The 20,717-nt window shown below is 33.7% G+C and overlaps 2 protein-coding genes across 2 annotated transcripts in view; one reads left to right on the top strand and one right to left on the bottom strand.

Annotated features, from left to right (window-relative positions):
- The window catches only part of LOC145269211 (uncharacterized), a 113,949-nt gene that overhangs the window by 30,894 nt on the left and 62,338 nt on the right, over positions 1-20,717 (top strand). The gene's annotated exons all lie outside the window — the stretch shown is intronic.
- LOC145269794 (uncharacterized) lies at positions 11,188-17,304 on the bottom strand. The gene has a single exon (XM_080125509.1). The coding sequence runs from the start codon at positions 16,343-16,345 to the stop codon at positions 14,942-14,944; it is 1,404 nt and encodes a 467-aa protein (XP_079981635.1). The 5' UTR covers positions 16,346-17,304; the 3' UTR covers positions 11,188-14,941.

Here is a 20,717-nt window from a genome sequence, read left to right on the forward strand (position 1 = left end):
TTCTTTCCTTTAAGAATCATAAGAACGCTTCTCATTCACTAATTGTTATGACTAATAACATACTAACTGAAAGTTTTTTGTTCAAATTATCAGCAACATGAATTGGAAAAAACTGATTGATGCAAAGAAGGTGGACTCCATCTACCATGCTAGAAAACTACTCATACTTATCAGGATCCTGTATCTCTATAAAGACACAGTTGGCAAATGAAGGCTGTGTTGTTACCTCATCTGAACTGGTGCAATGGTGCATCAACCACTAGTCTTTTCTTTATAGAAAGAATCCTAAAAAAGAATTTCCAATCTTATAAATTGTATTCTATTAACAAAGCTCCAGCTTTTGTTTTCATCGTTATTATATTGCATCCATGTGTCTTTTCAACAATTACTTTAATGAAAAATGCTCTGACAAACTCATAGCACTTGTGCCCTTTGACATGAATATAATAAACCAAATAGGCCGAATCTTGCTGTAAAGTGTATACGTCCTGTGTCAGAAATCGATCTTAAGAATGCGTGAAAAAAAATTGAATAATTCGACATCCTATCTTTACAAGCTTATAACGATTGAAAAATGTAATTCAACCCCTATTTTTTTTCAATTAAAGGAGCAAAGACCAATTAAAAAAAAATAACAGGTTTAATAGCAAATTATGCAATATTTGTTTTTTAAATCGGTTTTCTTAAAAAAAAAACATTTGAAGAAAATCAACGAAATTTAATTTACTTCGATTATAAAAAAATTGATATAAATTCCAAAAATCACTTGCCTAAAAAAATACTATTCAATGTTTAGTTCCATTCTTCATTGTTCAGAATTTATCCATATTTAGATTTTAAATTCCATTTATTTTTTTAAAGAAAAGAATATTTTAATCAACTATTTGAAAAAAGCATGATTATGCAAACATTTTTACGTTCTTATCGAAAAACCAGAAGTAGCAGTTTGTCCTTGTTTAGAACCACGGATGGACAGAAGGCAGTAAAAACCACATGTTCGCATTAGTCATCTAGCCTTGTACGTGAAGAAACATGTGTTCCCATAGTTAAAAATTAGTCAAATTTTACTTATAAGTTTTTGCCTTTCAAAAAAACAGTCGAGGAATTTTTTTTCTTTTCTCAAAGAAATACATAATTTTTTTATCTCTATATAAATAAAATGAACTAATTTTTTCCCGTCTGATTTTGACCTTAATAGGATTAAAAATCAAGATATTTCATGCAAATATAATATACACAAACGGCAGAACAATATCTGAGGTGTGTTATAGGCTTATTATTTCTCAAATTCCTCGATAATCTTAGATTTATATACTTTTTTCTGCTGAGAAGTCACGGCCAAAATCGATTAAGATCAATGGAAGTGGTAAAATATTTTCTCTCTAATAAATTCCTCCTCCCCCTGCCACCACTTAACACCGTTTGGGGATCGTTCACAAGGAACAGTTGAGAAGAGAACACCGGTTTGGCTTCGTAGTTCTTTCATGTGAAGTTATTTAAAATCACTAAACTAAGCTGCAGTGCTCTGTGGCGTAGTGGTTAGCGTGCTGGACAATTCACATTATATTTTCACGTTCGCGCCGACCTACCGTAGTCGTTTTTTTCCCCCCCTAAACAACTGGGATGGACTTTTCTTGGTGGCCGAACTATTAACGTTGCAGATGTTTTTTTTTTGTTTTTTTTCACACTTTATTTTCCTACTTTTACTCATGACTCCGGGTTTGATCTTTCCTACTTACCTACCATAACATTTTTTAAAACTCCCCCCCCGACCATCCCGGAAACAAACACTCGGGCAACGCCGGGTACCCCCGCTAGTTTATTATATTTTCATTCTTCTTTATCGAGTGATTTTTAAAAAAATATCTATAAAAAGAAAACATTGAATGAAATAAAAAAAAATTGTCGTCAGAGTCCAATACTTACTGGACAATATAAGCAGAACATAGGCTTCCAATTAAAAAAAAATGAGCGTGTTTTTTTTTAAAAAGATTTTATACTTTGGACTTTACAGGTAAATTTCCAAAAAACACTTCTTTTTTGTTTTAATTTACAATATATTATTTATTTATCTTTTATCTTCAATTTGTGATATAAAAAACTTTGGTGAGTAAATTTAAAATTTTAATTTACATTCCAAAATGGGGGGGGGCGGTTAATTAAAAAAAAAACGTTTGTCTAAAATATTATATTCGGTTTATTGGAAAGAGCATAAAATTTCACATTGACCCTGAAAATATTGTAAAACTTTAACCGTTAGAAAAATTTTGATAGATTTTTAAAGTTTAAAAATTGAAAAAAGATTAACTCATAAAATCCAATTGATTTTATTATGTAAAAAAATGGCTGCATGAAGGCGTTTAAAAATGTAATTCAAACACTAATTTTTTTTTTGAATTAAAGAAGCAAAGACTAAAATTTAAAAAAAAATAATAGATTTAATAGCAAATTATGCAATATATTTTTTATAGGATTTCTTTAAAAGATTTAAAGAAAATAAACGAAATTTTACTTTGGTCGAATCTAAAAAAATCAATATAAATACCAAAAAAACACTTACTTATAAAAATTACTAATCAATGTGTAGTTGCATGTTTCATTGTTAAGAATTTATCCATATTTATATTTTAAAATCCATTTATTTTTTAAAAAAATAATTTTTTAAATGCCTATTTGAAAAACCCGCCATGATGCAAATATTTTACGTTTTTATTTAAAACCGGAAACATTTTTCTTTTAATTACAGGTGAACAGAAGGAAGTAAAAACCACACATTCACGTTAGCCATCTACCTTTGCGCGTAAAGAAATTTGTGCTTCCATACCTGAAAAGTAGTCACATTTTATTTATAATTTTTTGCCTTAAAAAACAGTTAAAGAAATTTTTTTTTCTCAAAAAATATACGAGTTTTTCATGTAATATATTTAATTTCCACTTTAATATCTAAAAAAACATTGAATGAAATAGAAATGATTTTCGTAATAAAACGAAACTTTCTTTACAATATAAGAAGATTATAAAGTTTAATGAAAAAAATCAACGTGGTTTTTTAAAAGAAAAGTTTTAAATTTTGAACTTTACAGGTAAATTATAAAAAAAACACTTCTTTTTTTGTTTTAAATTTGAATATATTATTTATTGATCTTTTGTCTTCAATTCGTGATATATAAAACTTTGGTACATTAATTAATTATTTAAATTTAAATAGACATTTCAAAATTGGGGGATTTAAAAAAATGTTTGTCTAAAATATTATATTCGGTTTATTGGAAAGAGCATAAAATGTCATATTGACCCTGGAAATATTGTAAAAATTTAACCATTAGAAAAATTTGGATAGATTTTTAAAGTTTAAAAATTGAAAAATATTTAACTCGTAAAATTCAATTGATTTCATCACGTAAGAAAATGGCTGCATGGAAGCGCGCCGGCACTTTGTAAAGACTTTTTTTAATAAAAAAAATAATATTTCCATTATTTTTTATACAACTTTAATAGTTTATTTTGGAAGTATATTCCATAAAGAAAATAAACAACCCATTTAAAAAGAGAAATTACGAGTTTTTTTTTATTATATTTTATTCACAGTTTCGTGTTAGGGATGTCAAAAATTCTTCCAAAAATCTGATACACCTAGCGCCGCTGCACGGCATTATTCTGTTTGAGTAGATCTCGCTGTTGTAATGGCGAGGCTACGACATGGCAGATACGTAGTTCTGTCAGTAAAAAAAAATGCAGTTATAACATAAAAAACACACAAGAAAACAAAACTTTTATTTTTTTAAAAACACCTTTTTAGAAAAACATCACATGGCCCTCTCTGACAAAACAGCAAATCTGTCACCTCATTGGGGACAAGAATTATCAACTAAAATAGACGGTGGGGGGAATTCGGGAGCTTATGACGCTACACTAGCTAAGTTAAAATGGGTAAACTCAAGAAATAACATACGCTAGCCCTAACAGGGGTAAAAGAATTGGTCGCAGTTCGTTTTGGCTACTCGGTATGATTGAACCAACTGCTAAGTATCATTCAAAATTAGCTCCATTCAAATGACGCAGTCGCAAAAACTTGCACCCACCTTTCATTGAAGTCTGCCGAGGAGAGTTTCATCTTCTCTAGCCTGATACGTATTCTCATGTGCTATTTGAAAAGGCGCTCAAGCTGGGGAGCAGTGAAGGTCTCATCCCATAAACTGCTGTAGCAGCCGACACCCTTGTCAAGTCGACTATATCACACCTCATGCACAATAAAAGCATTTATAAATGTGTGTGTAGAAGGTTGGATTATTCTATGTATATATACACACATTCAAACATTATTTATGTACATATATACATGCATATTTACTAAAACGTTAAATTTTTTTATGCATTTTTATTTATATTTCTTATTTTATTAATTTTGTTGAAATCATATAAGGAGAAACAATTAAGCATATAAAGATTAGCTGCCCAGGATCTACATTCATGTTTTGCTCTTTGATTCAATCAAACCACAGTGAACCCAAGCAACTCGAACGATGCGCACCAACATCAGTACAGACCCACATGTATTTGGCACTGCAGACTCACTTGCAAATCTTAGGCAACTGACTTCGATCGTAGTTTCCCACTAATCTTGACAATTATTTAACGACACGGACAATGCAATCAACAAGTGCAGACTCACTTGCCCTCATCATTCCGGCAATCTTTGCAGATGCATTCACAGACATCTACAGATAGTTTTGACATTGTTTCTTAGGTAATTGATAATAATCAATTATCCAAAATGAAAGCCTTGTCGTGATGTGTATCAGAACATTGCTTTCCACTCAAACACGTCAAGGTGGTATGTTAGCAGAATCAGCCTCATTACCTCACATCACAAGTATTGATGTGCGTGAACATACGTGGTCGTTACATAAATTTTCATTTCGTTTTAACTGCAAACGAAAAAAAAATCATAAAATTTTACTTTTCTCTAATAATTAATGCCAGCAAACTTTGCATTTCATGTAGCATTGATCATAAAACAATCAAGGTACTTCGGAAACTCCTTTGATTGTGACAGGTTCGACAAGTAATTAATTTTACTCACTTGTTTTTAAGTAAGATCGACGCATGTTGTAGCAAGATATTTAACCAAAAGACTTTTGACAGCTGGCAAGCAGAAGTTTCTCCCCCCCCCCCCAAAAAAAAAAAACTTGCGTGTCGGGAGTTTTGTTTTGGGGTTTTATTTAGGGAAGCACCCTCTTGCTTCCCTGGTCTGTTTTTCCCTGTTGGGCCATTGTTTCTTTCCTTTTATTTTTTGACGGTTTGTTCTTTTCTCAAGCTTGCCTTAAGCAGCTAGCTGGTCTGCATCTGGAGTGGTTGGAGTAAAATCTAACGGAATCTCCATTCAGGCCAAATCAGCGAGTCTGGGCCAGAGAGCGAAGGGAGGAGAGGATGGTGGCTAGTGAAAGCCCCAGTGCTGAAATACCTAGGTTGGAGTCCGGGTCCTAGAGAGGGCTACGGCCCAATCTGAGGGTAGGATCAGAGTCCAGAACAAATTCACCATGTTGCAGTTCAAGTTCCACTACAGTGCAGAGCCAGGGTTCTGCCGCCCGTGTCTCTGATACAGACGTTTGAACAGACCCAGACTCCAATCATCGGTCCTCTGCTGGTGCTTCCCCCTGCACTGTACTGATAGAGGTGTTTGTTACATTAGGTGACTTTCCCTGTACTTTTGACATTGCTGTCCCGGCATTGGTAGTAGATATAATCCAGCTAGGGGAGGTTATCTGGTTCAGTAAAATCGATGGAAGAAAAAGACTCTCAGCCCTAGAAGGCCAGGACTCTTAGGGTCAGGAATGAAATCAACCAGCTCCATTAATTTCTCGATTTTGAGAACCACCGACCCAGATCAGGCGTCAACGAGTTTGGTGTCAGGTGACTAGAAACAGACCATGGATATCACCCTAATGAACTCTTACTTCAAATGTAGGAGCTTCACCATGTGGGACCTTCTGCTTCCGACCGACGGTGATGCGGAGATTTCTAGGTCTGACTTGAACTGAAAACATTTACGCTTCAAGCTGAAATACATAAGTAGGAGACGTGGCAACGTCTCTAATATAGACGTCCTCTGTTATGTCGACTCTAAGTAGCTTGGTGCTGTTATGAGTCAATATAGGGACGTCGAAACCATTCTTCCAGTCTGTCATTCCCGTGCTTTTAAGATAGTGGGCTACACTATAAAGATGAACCTGGATCGGGAGGGCTTCCAAAAAATTCACGCCCTGTTCAGATGTGACACCTTGACGATAAGCATCAGCCTTGAGGGTCAAAAACTTCATTCTTGGCATATGGAGAGGGAGTGCCCTAAGAGGAATCCTCAGTGACACTAGCAGCCAGGAAAAGCCAGCCGGAGGGAGCGCTACTACAACAGCAGAGCAGCAGTAACAAGTACAGACGGTTGAAGGATAGTTGTGAAGAAATCAACAAAAACTACAAATACTCCCTCCACAAGATATCAGAAGGTTCATATCCCATAGTTTTATGCCCTTCCGGAGCTCAGGCCATCTACAACTTTGCAGATGCTTTTATATCGAGGAGCTCCTTTTTTGGAGGGGGTGGTAGCCTCACATCCTGGCCTGGAGATGGCTCGAGTGGCTATTTGTGATGGTCCGCTTGCAGAGTGTGAGGTAGTTTCTGCAATGAAGCAGGTCGCCATCAACAGGTCACCAGGACTTGATAGTCTGACCTACAAGTTTATTTGAGGCTGTCGCACATGTTTATTCCAATTCTAACGACAAACAACTGGTTTGCCATGGCATCTATATCGGGTCAAAGTTACCAAAGGCGTGGTCACACTTCTAAAAAAAAAAAGACACATATATTGGGAGTTAGATGATTTTAGGCCCATTACTTTGTTAAATGCAAATTTGAAAATTTTGGTCCAAGTTCTTGCGAATCGTTTGCCGGTCGTTATCATTGAATTGGTTTAACTAATCATAAATGGATTTGAAGACGACAAAGTAGGCGAGCTTATCAATTGGAATCAGTCCAACATGTTCGATAGAGTGGATAATCTTTTCCTGGTGTCTGTTTTGAGAGACAACCGGATTTGGTTCATACTTCTTAACCCTAAACCTAACACGATCAGACTTAAATTGGATTAAGATTATTTTTTACAAAAATCATAAGATTTAATGCAATTACATAAAAGTATATATATATATATATAATTATATATATATATATATATATATATATGTCAGGTCAGGTCACATGCTACTGGTACCATGTAACCCAGTACTACCTGTCTCATGGTCGGGTCACCGGCGACTAAACTGGTTCTCCCACCAGACTTGTTATGTGAGGAGGGTGGCTAGTCTCCCTGAAGGTTTAAAAACAAGACTTTCCAAAGGGCGAATGAACCTTTCTTCGGGGTCAACGGCCAACTAGCACCATGTGTGTTTGTGTGTATGTATGTGTGTTGGGGTGGGGAGGGCTCCCGCAAGTCATGGTGAAGGCAACCTTTCTAGCAAAAGCAAATCACTGATTCAAAAACCCATGAAGCGGGAGACCAGTACCCGCATTAAGCTGGTCTGCAGTTTAACTTGTCGCTGGCTATCTTGCTCTTGCTTATTGCTGGATCTCAACATTTTGAACCGAGAGAAAGAGACTTACCTGTTGTACAAAACTAAGACACTGGAATATCATCTGTGTATAGATACTCCCTCATGCATTTTTCTATTAAAATAGTCCTGTGGCGATTGAAGTCATTTTGGGGCTCATAGACTTTAAATGTCTGAGGGAGTGGCACTCGTCTGATAAGACGTTGCAAGTATCATATATATATGTATATATTTATATATATATATATATACATATATATATATATATATATATATATATATACCATAAAAACGATAGGTGAAATGTGAATGAAAAGGAAAACCTAAACACATACACACATTGAAACGTTATTAATATACATATACACATTCTAACGTTATTAATATACATATACACATTCAAACATTATTTATATACATATACACATTCAAACGTTATTAATATACATATACACATTCAAACATTATTTATATACATATACACATTCAAACGTTATTTATATACATATACACATTCAAACGTTATTTATATACATATACACATTCAAACGTTATTTATATACATATACACATTCAAACGTTTTATATATATACACACATTCAAACGTTATTTATATACATATACACATTCAAACGTTATTTATATGCATATACACATTCAAACGTTATTTATATATATACACATTCAAACGTTATTTATATATATATATACACACATTCAAACGTTATTTATATATATATATATACACATTCAAACGTTATTTATATATATATACACATTCAAACGTTATTTATATACATATACACATTCAAACGTTATTTATATACATATACACATTCAAACGTTATTTATATACATATACACATTCAAACGTTATTTATATAATACACACATTCAAACGTTATTTATATATATATATATACATTCAAACGTTATATATATACACACATTCAAACGTTATTTCTATACATATACACATTCAAACGTTATTTATATACATATACACATTCAAACGTTATATATATATACATTCAAACGTTATTTATATATATACACATTCAAACGTTATTTATATACATATACACATTCAAACGTTATATATATAAACACACATTCAAACGTTATTTATATACATATACACATTCAAACGTTATTTATATACATATACACATTCAAATGTTATTTATATACATACACAGATTCAAACGTTATTTATATACACATAAACATTAAAACGTTATTTATATACATATACACATTCAAACGTTATTTATATACATATATACATTCAAACGTTATTTATATACATATATACATTCAAACGTTATTTATATACATACACACATTCAAACGTTATTTATATACATACACACATTCAAACGTTATTTATATACATACACACATTCAAACGTTATTTATATGCATATACACATTCAAACGTTATTTATATACATATACACGTTCAAACGTTATTTATATACATATATACATGCACATTTACCGAACCGTTAATTTTTTAAATGCATTTTTATTTATATTGATTTGTTAGTTAATATCTTATTAATTTTTAAATGCATTTTTATTTATATTGATTTGTTAGTTAATATCTTATTAATTTTGTTAAAATCATATAAGAAGAAACGGTTAAGGATATATAGATTAGCTGCCCATGATCTACATTCATGTTTTGCCTTTTGATTATTATATTTCCTATAATGGCGGCTAAATTGCAGAATCATTTTCTCTGCGTGATGGTGCTAGTATTTGAAATTAGTGCTGATTCTAGAAATCTTCGTTTGGCTCAATCTGATCAAATGTGATGATTTCTGCATGTTCAAAACTGAGCAAGTGGCCATGTTCAGCACAGTGGGAGAAAAGTGCGTTTTACCGGTTGTTGATCTTTACATCTCTTGTATGTTTATTGAGTCTTATTTCTAACTTATGTTGTGTTTCTCCTATGTATGTTTCGTAGCAATTATTACAAGGCATAGAGTATTTAACGGTGTTGGAAGTGAAGGTTTTGGAGGAGTTCCTGGTGGTTTTTAATGTTTGGTTTATCATTAAAGAAGTTGTTTGTGTCGTGTGTATACCAAATCTATTGAGGGTGTTGCAAAGTGTTGTATTATTAGTATTGGTTGTTATGAGGAGATATCTATTTAGTAGGGATGTGTCTGTTGTTTGATGTTTGCTTGCTTGTTCGACTATATTTTGTGGCTTTTTTCTTCATATTAGAAATAAAATAAGTAACGTTTTTAGTTTGTGATATGTTGAATTTCATCATCAAAGTATTGGGGGCTACGTATTCTAAAGGCACATAATAAAAAGCAAATGACGATGCCCGTTTGTATCTATCATTGTGGTGTGATAGCATAGTCAGAAATCGCCATTAAAAATGCGTGATAATAACTTCAATGATCAGACTTTATTTTTTACAAGGTAGTCACCACTCATCAAGGCCCGGAAGCCACTCGGGGATAAGGGTTATTGTGTGTACAGTACGTTAGTTTTGGAGATCTGATAAAGTGTCTTACTTAAGGAGGCGGTTCATCAGGAACTTGTTCATATTATACTTGAAGACATCCAGGTTGTAGTCAAAACAAACAAGCAACCGGAACAGAGTTCCACAGGCGTGCAGTTCTAAGAAAGAAGCTTTGTTCATGGAATCTACGTTTTGTTTTTGGCACAGATAAGGAGTGGGGAAAATTTTTGACAGTAGTTTCAGCTAGGCAGATGTTTATCATGAAAGATTGGTGAGAGAGGACCAGAGATTGGAGTTCAGACGAGCACCTGCCATGGTAGTAACGATAAAACAAAGACAGGCTCGCAACGTCTCTCCTGTGGGAGAGAGGTTGCAGGGAAGAGAAAAGGGCATCATCCACAAAGCCTATTTTGTACTCTGTCAAGGTAGGATAGGCTGTTTTTAGCAGCTCCTTTCTATCTTTCGAAACTTATAACTACTTTAAAATGTAATTTAAACCCTCTCTTTTTTTCAATAAAAAGAGAAAAGACCAAATTTTAAAATAATACCAGGTTTAATAGCAAAATATGCAAAATTTGTTTTTTAAAATCGCTTTTCTTTAAAAAGAAATAAATAAATTCCAAAAATCACTTACCTATAAAATACTAATCAATGGGTACTTCCATTTTTCATTGTTAAGAATGTATCCATATTTATATTTTATATTTAATGCACTTTTTAGATAAAATAATTTTTTAAGCAATAATTCAAAAAATGGGAAAAATGGGAGATAAACGTCTCCTTTTCTTAGAGTTGAAATCTATGGTGGCCTCTAAGCGCCAGAATTAATCTCATTTTCTATTTCTGGCATGTGTTTGCTGTAAACAAAAGTTGGGCCATTGTACTTGGAAAATGATCACATTTCACGTATCAGTTTTTGCTGTTTAAAAAACTACTCTACCAAATTTCCATTTTTTAATTCTCCTAAAGAAATACATGAGTTTTTGATTTAATACATTTTATTTCTTCTTTATGGAGTGAATTTTTCAATCTATATATATATATATATATATATATATATATATATATATATATATATATATATATAGATAAAAACTGGTAAAAACAAAAATATACAATACGTAAATGTTATATATGCTCAATCGAAAATAAAGAATAAAGGTAAAAGAAATATACAAATGTTTAGAAAAAATGTGAGGAAGGAATATATACAAAATAATATAGAATAATAAAATAAAAAATAAAGATTACAAAATGCAGTAAATTTTATGAAGTCAACATAGTACGATCCATCAAAATATCCAAGAAGCAAAGTGGTAATCGATTAAGTCTACAGTACAGGAAACCCAAAATGATGATCTGAGGTGTAAAATATAAAACATACATTTCTAGACAACAATGTAGCCAAAGGAAGATATTTTACTCATATATGTTTATATATCTACAATAATGTACTATATATTTATTTGTATATCTATAAAAGTGAACCTTTTATCTACAGACTTGAAATTTAGTATGTATATATTTTTTAATTACAAGAAAGTAACTGTTTAGAAAAAACAATATTTACGTTTTTTACTTCATTTCTTTAAAGAATTTAACGTTACGTATAATAGTACAATATTTCTGTTTATAATAAATAAGCAATCTGTCTATTTTCTAGCATCATTACTTTTCGAAAACAAATTTGTATGCTTTAAAATTAATATGGGAGAACACGTTTTCAATTGGATAGTCAGCCCTTCATGTGCTTTTGACTAGTCTTTCAACACTGCTGGAGTATAATTTATTTAACGTTCTCTCAAATCATGACTGTACCCTAATCGATCATGTCACTAATAGCATGGATACTAAAGCCTAAATACCGTTTGGTGACGTCAATATCCACCATAAAAATTGGCTTAGTTCCTCAAGATAAACAGATCGACCCTGTACTTATAGCTTCTCTATAGATAATTTCCTCACAGACACAGTCATGTTCCACACCCTCTTGCCACATCAAGAAGACTACCAACTTTAATTCTAGACCAATTCCTTACCACAGTACCCAAGGATGGTGTGACTCATGCCCATCGTCCACTTGATAACACAGTAGTATCAGTAGACATCATCTTAAATTCCCAAGCCAAATGTTAGAAGTCATTTATCAAAACGACTGTGTACTACGAAAGAAATCACTAAGAAGCTCTCATATAACACATCAGATGCTCAATGGACTAATATGTTTTTCGTGCTAAATAGTATGCGAATGAGAAATCAAATGATGCAAAGCGGCCATCGAAGCACATATGCCCACATGAAATTATAGCAAGAAACGCTTTCTGCTGATTCGTACGTCATAAGTAGGGATGTGACAATAGAATATTCTTTTCATTCTTTTGACTCTCGGGTATATATCAACACAGATACAATTAATCAACCGAGAACCACATCCGTCTATACAAAAACATATAAGATATTAATGGATATGTACTCAAGCGTCAAAACAATGAAAAGAATATGCTGTTGTCACAGCCCTAGTCATAAGGCAATCACAAGTAGACAATTTATAGATGCTAGAAATCCTTGTGAGAGTGAAATAACCAGTCAAGAGAAAGCATGTTAAAATAACCAGGAAACACATAGAATCACAGAAGAGTTGTAACATAATCGTTATTTTTATGAAATGGTGTTGTTAGATTTTAACACTCAGAATCGCACGTTGTGTCTGAGACAATCACACGAAAACAAAAAAAGTCGACTTTTTCAGTTGAAATGAAATACATTTATTTCTGGTTTTCGAAAATAACGCATTATCTCTCGTTTTATAAATCTTTTAGTTTATGTTGTCTTCAATGTAGTTAAATGATAAGGTGGGCGACCCAGGGTTGTAGCTGTTGATAAATCCAATGCCTTTTACAAAGTCTGAAATAAAGCCTTCTAATAAAAAGAAAATCATATGGTATACCTGGACGGATATTAAATATAATTAGACACTTCTTAGACAAGAGGACCATCCAGGGTGCTTTTAATAGACGTACATCCAAACAGTGTAATATTAATGTAGGACTGCCTCAGGGGTCAATCCTTTTGTCATTATTATTCCTTATAATCAATAACGACTTCCCTAATAACATTGTGTCCTAGATGGGTATATTTGCCAATTTTGACCACGCTTTATTAAAGGCACAAAGAAAAACGGATATACACAAATCTTAGATAATGGAAGAATCCTTAGAAAACTACATCTGAACTGTAGTGAGGCCGGAAGATTACTTGAAAGCAGGTACCTTTCTCCCTTTTGCCCCATACTAAGTATGTAAGTCGTTTAAAAGATTGCCGGCAGCATGTTAGCGTTAGGGTTAGCTGTTCTCATATTTTTAATTAAGATTCGAATGTCTTCATGTGTAGCATTGGATTTGACTGCAAATGCTTTGCCACATATATGATAAGAATATGAACGTAATTCTAAGTCCTTTCTGCTAAATTAGCCTCAGAAAAGATGGAAGATATCTTCTCACAAACTTAGACTCTTGAAGACAGTGTCAAGTTGCCATTCAAGTTCTATGAAGAGAGTGTTCTGCAATGTTTTGATATTTTTATCAATATATATTTAAATGCAATTGTTTTACCACACACTTCATATGAATAACAACTCTCGTTAGAGTATGTTTTCATGTGTAGTTAAGCATTGGATTTGACTACAATGGGTTTGTTACATATATTACAAGTTTTCTTAGTAGATTGTAAAGTTGACAATCAATTTCTATGCAGACTGTGTTCTCCAATGTTTTCCTATGTTGCATCAATAGATATTTAAATGTAATTGTTTTACCACACTTCATAGTAATTCTTGTGTCTTCATATGTAGTTTAGCATTGTATTATTCTACAAATACTTTGCCATATATTACAAAGTTATTAGAAGTTAGGAAAATAATATTCTCTTACCCCAGTTGAACATATAAATATGTTGTAGTCTTCCTTTCTTGTAATCTATGCGTCTGACTATCTGAGGTTAACACGTGAACTCTATATGAGATACTTAGATATTCGAATGTTCCATTAAATTTCTTTTTCTCAAACAGTAAAGAAATTGAGAACATAGTTTTCCTCTTCCCAATTAACAATATCTATGTGTTGCAATATATCTTTCGTTTTGGTCTCTGGATCTTACTGGATCCCAGGACAAGATTTATCGTGTCTGGTGGAGTATCCAGCTTTGTGTTGTTACTTGAACTAACATCAATTAGAGAAGGTGTGTCATTCCCCGTAAAAGCTTATGTGGACTAACCATCGAAAGAAAATCGTGTTTGGGCTGGAAATACTATGTAATGTAAATATATGGTAAGGATTTACATCTAAGGAAAATTATCCTTATTCCCGGTTGTTCTGACAAACCCCTTGGACAGAAAGACCTTACACACTCGAGGAAAGTGTCTGGTAGGCATAAAGGTCTCTCCTTAAGCATTGAAATTTTCTCTTTTGTTTGAAGAATTCAAGCGGCTCCATCGTGGGGCTAACACTTTATTCTGTTATGATTTAAATTTATATTCGGCGGCTCATTTAAGAATAGATGCTGTTTACTTTATGGCTGCTATTTGTATTCCGTTACAGCTTGATCTTCCAGGAATTGTTTCTACGTATTTCTGACGATTCTTTTTTATTAAACCAGTTGCTCATGTCACAACCGGTAGAATGTTTATTTATTTCAGAGTCCATGTCATTTTTAGATCATTTATTAGATCCTGATATTTTGTTATCTTTTCCCATTCAGCTCTATATAGGCCAAAATCCTTTGGGACTTTGAAATCGATAATGAGCGCAGCTCTTTCAGGCTTGTTCCAAATTACAATATCTGGTTTGATGGCCTTGTCTTTTATGTATCTGCCCGCCTGTATGCTCCAGTGTGTGTTTGCATATGACTCGTTACATTCGTTTGATGTTCAAATGTTTTACCACAAACTTCACACGAATAAAGTTTCTCTCTAGTGTGTGTTCGCATGTGTACTGTTGCTTGATATTTATGTGTAAATGCTTTACCACACACTTCACAAGGAAACAGTTTCTCTCCAGTGTGGGTTCGCATATGTACCATTGCACACGTCTGCCGTCCAAATGCTTTACCACACACTTTACAAGAAAAAGGTTTTTCTCCAGTGTGTGTCCGCATGTGCATCGTTGCACATGTCTGACGGGCAAATGCTTTACCACAAATTTCACAAGAAAAAGGTTTCTCTCCAGTGTGTGTTCGCATGTGTACCGTTGCTTGATTTTTCTGAGCAAATGGTTTACCACAAATTTCACAAGAGAAAGGTTTCTCTCCAGTGTGTGTTCGCATGTGTACCATTGCACACGTCTGACGTGCAAATGCTTTGCCACACACTTTACAAGAAAAAGGTTTCTCTCCAGTGTGTGTTTGCATGTGTCTTGCCACATGATTTTGATATGCAAATGCTTTACCACAAACTTTACAAGAAAAAGGTTTTTCTCCAGTGTGTGTTCGCATATGTACTGTTAAATTATTTTGAAGTGCAAATGCTTTACCACAAACTTTACAATAAAAAGGTTTTTCTCCAGTGTGTGTTCGCATGTGTTCTGTTAGATTATGTTGATGTGCAAATGCTTTACAACACACTTCACAAGAAAAAGGTTTCTCTCCAGTGTGTGTTCGCATGTGTAGCGTTGCCCTACTTTGATATTCAAATGCTTTACCACACACCTTACAAGAAAAAGGTTTTTCTCCAGTGTGTGTTCGCATGTGCATCGTTGCACATGTCTGACGTGCAAATGCTTTACCACAAATTTCACAAGAAAAAGGTTTCTCGCCAGTGTGTGTTTGCATGTGTACCGTTGCTTGATTTTTCTGAGCAAATGCTTTACCACAAATTTCACAAGAATAAAGTTTCTCTTCAGTGTGTGTTCGCATGTGTACTGTTGCTTGATTTTGATGTGCAAATGGTTTACCACAAATTTCACAAGAGAAAGGTTTCTCTCCAGTGTGTGTTCGCATGTGTTTCGTTACATGATTTTTACGTGCAAATGCTTTACCACAAATTTCACAAGAAAAAGGTTTCTCTCTAGTGTGTGTTCGCATGTGTTGCATTGCACCGCTTTGATCTGCAAATGCTTTACCACATACTTTACAACAAAAAGGTTTCTCTCCAGTGTGAGTTCGCATGTGTTTCATTACATGATTTTTATGTGCAAATGCTTTACCACAAATTTCACAAGAAAAAGGTTTCTCTGCAGTGTGTGTTTGCATGTTTACAACTGCCTGCATGCCTAACGTGCATATGCTTTACGATACACTTTACAAGAAAACGATTTCTCTGCAGAAAAGATGCACCATTCCGCGTAAAAGCTAATGTGGGTTAGGGATAGTAAGGAGATCTTATTTGGGCAGCAAATACTATGTGATTTTTAATATTTGATCAGAGTTAACTTCTATGAAAAAGTATTCTCATGCCAGGTGGTTCTGACAAACCCCTGTACAGAGCGACCTTAGACACTCGAGGACAGTGTCTACTAGGCATTAAAGTTCTCTCCAGTAGGCATTCAGTGTGTGTTTGCATGTATCTTGTTACATTATTTTATGGGCAAATGATTTATAACAAGAAAAAGGCTGTGTTCTAATGTCTGATTTTCATTCAGCATTCGTTACAAATGTTTTATCTTACACGTCCCAAGAAGTTTTCTCTCCAGTGTGTTCGCATGTTTGATGGTACATCACAATTGTTTGCAAATGCTTCGCCACCCACAAACTTCCTCTTTTTTTTCAAAGTTTGCAGCTACTCCTTAGTTTCAGAATAATTTGAAGATGGCATACCACACACTTCACATGTTTTATGTGTCAGCATGTTAGTCTTTAAACTTAAACTGGTTAAATATGTTTTACCACACAATTCAAAAATCTTTATTTTTTCTAGTCTGTTATGATTTCAAATTTCTGGAAAATGCTCCTGCAATATATTTTTATAGCATTTTTAAAAGATAAGCTTTTACAATCGTGTTTATTTCTTACTGAAAATTTTAAACTAAGATTTATTCAAGAATAACATTTGTTTTCAATGTCTCCAAACATGTTTTTATATCAAAATGCAACACATTTTCTTCAGTTTCTGTTTTATTTCTGCAAATTGATTCATCTTTGTTCTTTAATAGAAAATCAGTCATAATCTCAGTTCATAAGAATAAAATTGACGTTCCCGTTTATTATATGAGTTTATTGTCCACTGTAACTCTTACCTGTGAAGAAAAAAAAACAAATTTTACATAAAAAATATGCAATAAATCAAGCCAAAAACTAATAAAAAATAGCTGTTTAATCCAGCTAGCATTATGCTATAAACTGAAGTCCCATTTTACCTCTTTACCAACTGGACGACTCTCTTTCCATTGTGTCTTGACCTTTTCTTTAATATGGGTGTTCTACTAATTAGAGCTTTGTCTCATTTTCTAACTATTTCTTTTGGGACATACATCAAAACTCATTTAAATCTTTGTGGTTGGCTTCTAATAATCAAAGTATACCATTATATCATACTGATTCACTTGAATCCTTAACTATGATCGTGAGTTTATGTGATTTTCCTTTCTTTTCCATAAGAGCGTCCAGGATCTCAAAACAGGGATATTCCACACACATTCATCTCTAAAAAATTATATGGTATCTTGTTATATCTTTTCTTTTTTTACGTATATACATATTTTTTATATACAGCATATTTTAGTTTTTCCCTTTTATTACTCTGAGTAATTTGCCCTTGTACTGACTTCCTATGAAGACTTCTCGTATCTTCCCAACGTCTGAATTTTTAACTTGTTGAGATTTACTATTTGATCCAAAAAAGGGGTTTTAACAATTTTTTTACATGCATTAAAAGTAACTTTATAACACATTTAAAATATGATCTTCTAGACATCAACGTTCAATAAACATCTCTTCAGTTTTCTCGATTTTTTCTAAAGATCGAAACAACAACAACAACAACAACAAAAGTCTGTTAAAACATTGGAACACTAAAAAGGATTTTTATGTGATCACAGGACACTCTAAAAACAAATTTCTTTTCCTTAACTATGATGGTGATTTTATGTGATCTTTCCTTTCTTTTCCAGGATCTCAAAACAGGGATATTCCACACACATTCATATCTAAAAACAAATTATATGGTATCTTGTTATATCTTTTCTTTTTTTACGTATCTATTTTTATATACGGCATATTTTAGTTTTTTCTGATTACTCTGAGTGATTTGACCTTGTACTAACTTCCTATATACCTGAAGACTTCTCGTATCTTGCCAACGTCTGCATTTTTAACTTATTGAGATTTACTATTTGATCCAAAACAGGGTTTTTTACAATTTTTTCTAGACATCAACGTTCAATAAACATCTCTTCAATTTTCTCGATTTTTTCTAAAGAACCAAACAACAACAACAAAAGTCTGTTAAAAGATTGGAACACTAAAAAAATTTTTTTTACGTGATCACAGGACACTCAACATTTTCAATTATATCGGAAATGACATTTACATAAATTCAACATTTTCAATTATATTAGAAATGACATAACTATCAGTCTGACTCTCTCCTTGCTCTGTCTGACTAACTCGAACACTCTTTCAATGCACTAAGAATTCCCTTTCTTTATGATGTCAAAGCCTGCCTTCTCATGCAAAATTCATTCACGTGGATTTTACATAATGCCACACACCTTTGGCAAACAAAGACATTATTAAATAGAATTGTTTCATTTATGATCTTTTTGTTAATCATTATTTCCAACTTGTATTGTCCATTCTTTCAACTGACATAAATATTAGATTTACTTATTTCTAAGAATAATCACTACATTCCTAGAATTTCAATCTCTACTATCTTTTTGACTCTTGCTTACTGGGTTCGATTCTATCTTCTTCCAAATATCATTTTAAAACTTTTCTCGTTTGTTATTTTACTTACTGGCGTATATCCCATTCCATATAATACGTCATAACAAAAACTTATATGAAAATATTATAATCTATATAATATTCTGCTTGTTCATTCCTTAAACTTGTTAATGTGCAAAGTTGTTACTTTGCAACACTGTTACTTTGGCAACCTTTTGTCAGCAAATCAAAAAAAAGGGAATAAATCATAAACATTTACATATCTTTCCATGTTCATAACAACTGATGATCGTGTTTTATTCAGTTTTATATACTTATGTGCACATGTCTCTGCAGCTGTTAATGTGACGGATGACAACAAAAAGATGAAGAGGATGAAAACTACACAATCTGCTAATGTTATGGATGACAACAAGGAGATAAAAACTACAAAAACAGCATTTAGTTGTTGATTGTCGAATAATTATCACACAAACAAAACATAAACTAATAAAATATAAATTAAGGAATAAACGAGATGTTACAGAGTTAAGTCGCACGTTTCCTTACACTCCCCCCTGATCTCATGATCACACACAGGGCAGGGGGGGGGGCAGTCGTCTTTGTCAGGTACTTCTTTGAAGAATCGGACGAAGCACTTCCTCATTGCCATCTTCCTCATTACCACCGTTATGGCCACCAGTCTGTTCCATTATCCCCTCTTGTGGTTCCCTATGCAGTGGTTAACAATCAGGGCAAGGGGGCAGTATTCGTCTTTGTCGGGTACTCCTTTGAAGAATCGGAGGCATCACTTCCTTGGTTTCATCTTCCTCAGTATGTTTCATCATCCCCTCTTGTGGTGCTATAGGTGGTGCTTCACAATCACGGCGGGTGGGCAGTATTTGTCTTTCTCGGTACTTCCTCATGTCCATCGTTCTCATCATTATTGCCACCAGTATGTTCCATTATTCCCTCATCTGGTTCTGTAGATAATGTTTCTATGCTCACCTGAAGGGGCAGTAGGCGATCAGGATCATTCCTGAACTGTATGTGATCTTCCTTATTGTCCTCAGAATCAGAAGAGGTATAACAGGGGTGGATATCTTTTACATGACGTGGTACACCATCAATCAACATGGTTTGAGGACTTATGATTTTGTCTATTTTTCCTCTGCAAAATTTTACAGTGCACCCAGCATTTGGGGGTTTTACCCAAACACGGTCTCCCACTTGATATCGTGTATTGACAATGCTAACCACTGATGGTGTGACATCAATTCCTTTTATACGCTGTTCATAGCAGTAAATCCCACTAGCTGGCGCAGTTTCTGGTGTTGCATCGTCCTTTGGTGTCAAATTATACCAGTACACAGCTTCTGGAATAGAACACTGTGTCCTGGCAGCAATTCTTTTAATGGTGCGGTGACACCGCTCCACTATACAGTTACCTTCTGGAAAATATGCACATCGGTAATGCATTCTAATCCCCCATTTCTGCGTAAATTTCTGAAATTCTTGACATCGAACCGTAGTGGTGTTATCAGTCACAATTTCCAGCGGGGCACCATGTTCAAAAAAGACAGCTCTCAACTGTCGTATAATGCTAGATGCATCCTGTCGTGTCAACAGGCGCCATATCGTGAAACGTGTTGGACCACAATCTGTCAAGGTCAAAAAATGCTTGTCCTCATAATGCGTTACATCCATTCCTACTCAATACCAGTTGTCCTCCACCTCAAGCTTCCCTTTTTGCCATTGGGACGGTGCTGGATCAATT

The sequence above is a fragment of the Euprymna scolopes genome, chromosome 45 (genome assembly GCF_053919585.1).
Source record: "Euprymna scolopes isolate OS-2025 chromosome 45, ASM5391958v1, whole genome shotgun sequence".
Classification (NCBI taxonomy): domain Eukaryota; kingdom Metazoa; phylum Mollusca; class Cephalopoda; order Sepiida; family Sepiolidae; genus Euprymna; species Euprymna scolopes.

What these genes read in the sequence shown, in the direction of transcription:
- LOC145269794 (XM_080125509.1), bottom strand. Translation starts at nt 16,345, where the DNA reads ATGCAGGCAGTTGTAAACATGCAAACACACACTGCAGAGAAACCTTTT.